This window comes from Capsella rubella, unplaced genomic scaffold (genome assembly GCF_000375325.1).
Source record: "Capsella rubella cultivar Monte Gargano unplaced genomic scaffold, Caprub1_0 scaffold_114, whole genome shotgun sequence".
Taxonomy (NCBI): Eukaryota; Viridiplantae; Streptophyta; class Magnoliopsida; order Brassicales; family Brassicaceae; genus Capsella; species Capsella rubella.
The window spans coordinates 23,658-25,174 of NW_006238814.1; the positions used below are offsets into that span (position 1 = coordinate 23,658).

Consider the following 1,517-nt stretch of genomic DNA (forward strand, 5'->3'; position numbering starts at 1 on the left):
TGTTAGTGGCACGCAGAGCTTTAAGCGTTCAGATACACCCAGATGATAGAGGTCAGCGTGAGAACCTATTTCACACCAGATGTATGGTTCAAGACAAGGTCTGCACCTTGATCGTTGATGGAGGAAGTTGTACTAATGCAGCCAGTGAAGAGATGGTTCAGAAGCTTAATCTCAAGACCACTTCACATCCAAGACCGTATCAGCTACAGTGGTTGAACAACAAGGGAGCTTTAACAGTTTCGCAGCAAGTGATGGTGAACCTAACGATTGGGAAGTATGAGGATGAGTTGCTATGTGATGTGATTCCAATGAAGTCAAGTCATATTCTGTTGGGAAGACCATGGCAGTGCGACAGAAGAGTGTTTCATGATGGCTACACTAACAAGCAGTCATTTGAGTTCAAGGGACGCAAGATCACTCTTTTGCCACTTACACCCAACGAAATCTACAAGGACCAGCTTCACATGAACCGCAAGGATACAGGGAAAGTGTCTCACAGCCTGTACATCAATCATAGTGAGTTCAACAAGCTATTTGATCCAGAGATGACCACATTCACGTTTGTGTATAAGGAGACACTCACCAGTACTAAGTCAGCACAAGAGCTTCCACGCGAGATGATAGAGATTATAGAGGAGTACAAGGATGTATTTAATGAGGCAACACCAAGTTATCAAGGAATCATTCACCATCCATATGACTCAAAGATGATAGCTGATATTGCGAGATGTGAGGATTTGAAGTCTTTTAACACTTTGATCAGCTATGAAGGGAATCCACACACTCATTTGAATCACCACAAGGCCCCAGCCCATGTAGAACAGCCCAAGAGAAGACCCAAGTCCAAATCACCATTTCTTGGCTTACATCGAACCAGAAATGGTAGAGATTCGATTTTCGTTGTGGTTAACAGGGAAGTAGTACGTCTACATGGAGTGCCTCAAGTAATCGTTTCAGACCGAGATACAAAGTTGCTAGGACACTTCTGGAGGACGTTATGGGCTAAGCTAGGAACCAAGTTATCATTCTCAACCACATGTCACCCGCAAACAGATGGGCAAACTAAACTGGTGAACAGGACGCTATCTACACTCCTCAGGACTTTAGTAAGAAGCAATCTCAAGTCATGGGAAGAATGTCTACCACATGTTGAGTTTGCTTATAATCAGGCTAAGCATTCTGCTACTCTCTTCTCTCCTTTTGAAATTGTTTATGGTTTTAACCCACAATCACCTATAGACTTGATTCCTTTACCTTTAAGTGTGAAGTGTAGCTTTGATGGCAAAGAAAAGGCTGAACAGGTCAGGAGGATACATGCTAAAGCTAAGGAGAATATAGAGAAAAGAACCAAGCAGTACGAGAAACATGCGAACAAGGGCAGAAAGGAGCTCATCTTTGAAGAAGGAGACTTAGTGTGGATTCATTTACGCAAGGATAGGTTCCCAGAAGAGAGGAAGAGCAAGCTTCTACCACGAGTTGATGGCCCATTTGAAGTCATCAAGAGGATCAATAATAAC

General features: G+C 43.1%; 1 protein-coding gene across 1 annotated transcript; it reads left to right on the forward strand.

Moving 5' to 3' along the window:
• Positions 1–83: 83 nt before the first annotated feature.
• Positions 84–1,301, forward strand: LOC111831156 (the record flags this gene model as incomplete). Its single annotated transcript, XM_023784866.1, has 2 exons — positions 84–647; positions 1,170–1,301. Coding segments are annotated over exons 1-2 (696 nt in total), but the record flags the coding sequence as incomplete, so codon positions are not given.
• Between the last annotated feature and the right edge of the window lie 216 nt (positions 1,302–1,517).